This window comes from Penaeus chinensis, chromosome 15, assembly GCF_019202785.1.
Source record: "Penaeus chinensis breed Huanghai No. 1 chromosome 15, ASM1920278v2, whole genome shotgun sequence".
NCBI lineage: Eukaryota > Metazoa > Arthropoda > Malacostraca > Decapoda > Penaeidae > Penaeus > Penaeus chinensis.
The window spans coordinates 5,990,068-5,992,567 of NC_061833.1; the positions used below are offsets into that span (position 1 = coordinate 5,990,068).

Here is a 2,500-nt window from a genome sequence, read left to right on the forward strand (position 1 = left end):
TTATTAATACTGATAACGATAGCAATGATGATAATGATAATATTAACAATAATTATAATAATAATGATGGTGATAACAATAGTAATTGTCACAATAATGATAATAATAATAATAATAATAATAATGATAATAATAATAATAATTATTATTATTATTGTCTTTATAATATTAGTAACATTGTCATTGTTGCCAATATTATTATTGTTATTATCATTATTATTACTGTTATTATTATTATTATTATTATTGTTAATATTATTATTATTATTATTATTATTATTATTATTATTAATATTATTATCGTTACTACTACTACTTTTATATTTATTATCATTATTATTATTAACATCATAAATATTATTATCATTATTATCATTACTATAGTTTCTATTATTATCATTATTATTAACATCATTATTATTATTATAATTTTTAATCATGTTATTATTATTTTCATCGTTATCATTGTTATATATATTATTGTCATTATTATGATTATGATTATCATTAGAATCACTTACCATTCTAATTTCTGTTATCATTATTATTATTATTGTGACTTATCGTTACAATTATCATGATTTTTATTATCATTATAATTACAATTTTCATTACCATCATTAGCATTATCGTTATTATTATTATTATTATTATTATTATTATTATTATTATTATTGTTATTATTATTGTTTTTATTATTATTATAATTATTATTATTATTATTATTATTATTATTATTCTCATTATTATTATCATTATTATTATTATTATTATTATTATCATTATTTTTATTACTATTATTATTATCATTATTATCACTACTGTTTTGTTGTTGTTATTATCATCATTATTATTATCATCAATATTATAATTACCATTAGTATTATTATCGTTATTATTATTGCCATTATTATTATTTTACCATTATTGTTGTTATAACTTTTATTATTATTGCTATTATTATTATAATTTATACTCATTATTATTACTATTACTTTTCATTATTATTCAAGTTATCAATGATATTATAATTTTTATTATTATTACTGCTATCATTATGGTTAATAATAATAATATAATTATTATTACCAATATTATTGTTAATGTTAATATTATTTCTATTATTATATAATGATCAATATTATCATCAATATTACTATTATTATTATTATTTTTATAACTATTTTTATTGCTATCATTATCGTTATCATTATTGTTTTTATCATCAACCATGATCATTATCATTATTACATTCACTTTTATTATTATCATTATTATCTCAATAATAATAATTGTTATAATTATCATTGATATTATAAATATTATTATTATTATTATTTTTACCATTATTATCATATTTATTGTTATTATTATCAATATTACCATTATATTATAATTATTTTTATTATCATTATCATCATCATTATTATTATAATTATCATTACTATTACCATTACTTTTATTATCATTATTATCATTATCATTATTATTATCATTTACTCTTTTTATTACTATCGTCATGATTATTGTTATAAGTATTATCATTATCATTATCAAAATTATTACTATTACTATAATCATTGTTATTATTACCATCATTATTTTTGTTATCCTTATTATTTTCATTTCCATTATTATTTTGTTATAATAATTTTCATCATCATTATTGTTATTATTATCATTATTATCATTATTTTCATCATTACTCTTTTTGTTGTTATTATCTTTACTATTCTTGTTGTTGTTATTATTATTATTATTATTATTATTATTATTATTATAATTTTCATTTTTGTTACCATTATTATTATCATCATTACTATTATTACTATTATTATTATTATTATCACTATTTATTATAATTATCATCATTATTATTATTAATGCTATTACTATTATTATTATTGTTATTATCATCATCATCATCACCATCATCATTATTATCATTATTGTTAATAATATTATCACCATCATTGATATTATTATTTTTTTATTGTTATTATTATTATTATTATTATTATTATTATTATTATTATTATTATTGTTGTTATAATAATAATAATGATTATAATAATAACAATAATTATTATTATTATTATTGTTATCTTTATTATCATTGTTATAAGTATTATTATTATTAGTATTATTATCATTACAATAACTACTATAATAATTATCATTATTATCATTAGTATTGACATTATCAACTTAACACTGTAATTTCTTTTAATTAAATATTCCAAACATTTTACCCGGACGGAAAGAAAATGTATATTAGGAGCGATTCATTTGACATCAACGAAAACATATATATTCGAACTCAACGTCCTTTAAATCTGATGAATGTTTACTAAATCATCAATGAGCTGACATCCAAATAACTTTCAGAAGGTTGCCCAAACTAGACATTAAATAAGAAAGGAAAGGTAAATAATGGTTGAATACCTCCGAAGCCGCTGTTTGGATGACACAAAAAGCAGTCAACAAGGAACTGATTTTC

The 2,500-nt window shown here is 15.6% G+C and overlaps 1 protein-coding gene across 1 annotated transcript in view; it reads right to left on the bottom strand.

The window, feature by feature from the left end:
• LOC125033022 (adhesion G protein-coupled receptor L2-like) overlaps positions 1-2,500 on the bottom strand; it is a 30,135-nt gene that overhangs the window by 26,582 nt on the left and 1,053 nt on the right. Inside the window, exon 2 of the mRNA XM_047624477.1 lies at positions 2,446-2,500. This exon is cut by the window's right edge and continues 104 nt beyond it. Coding sequence (XP_047480433.1) covers positions 2,446-2,500 — 55 coding nt within the window. The remainder of the gene's footprint in view (positions 1-2,445) is intronic.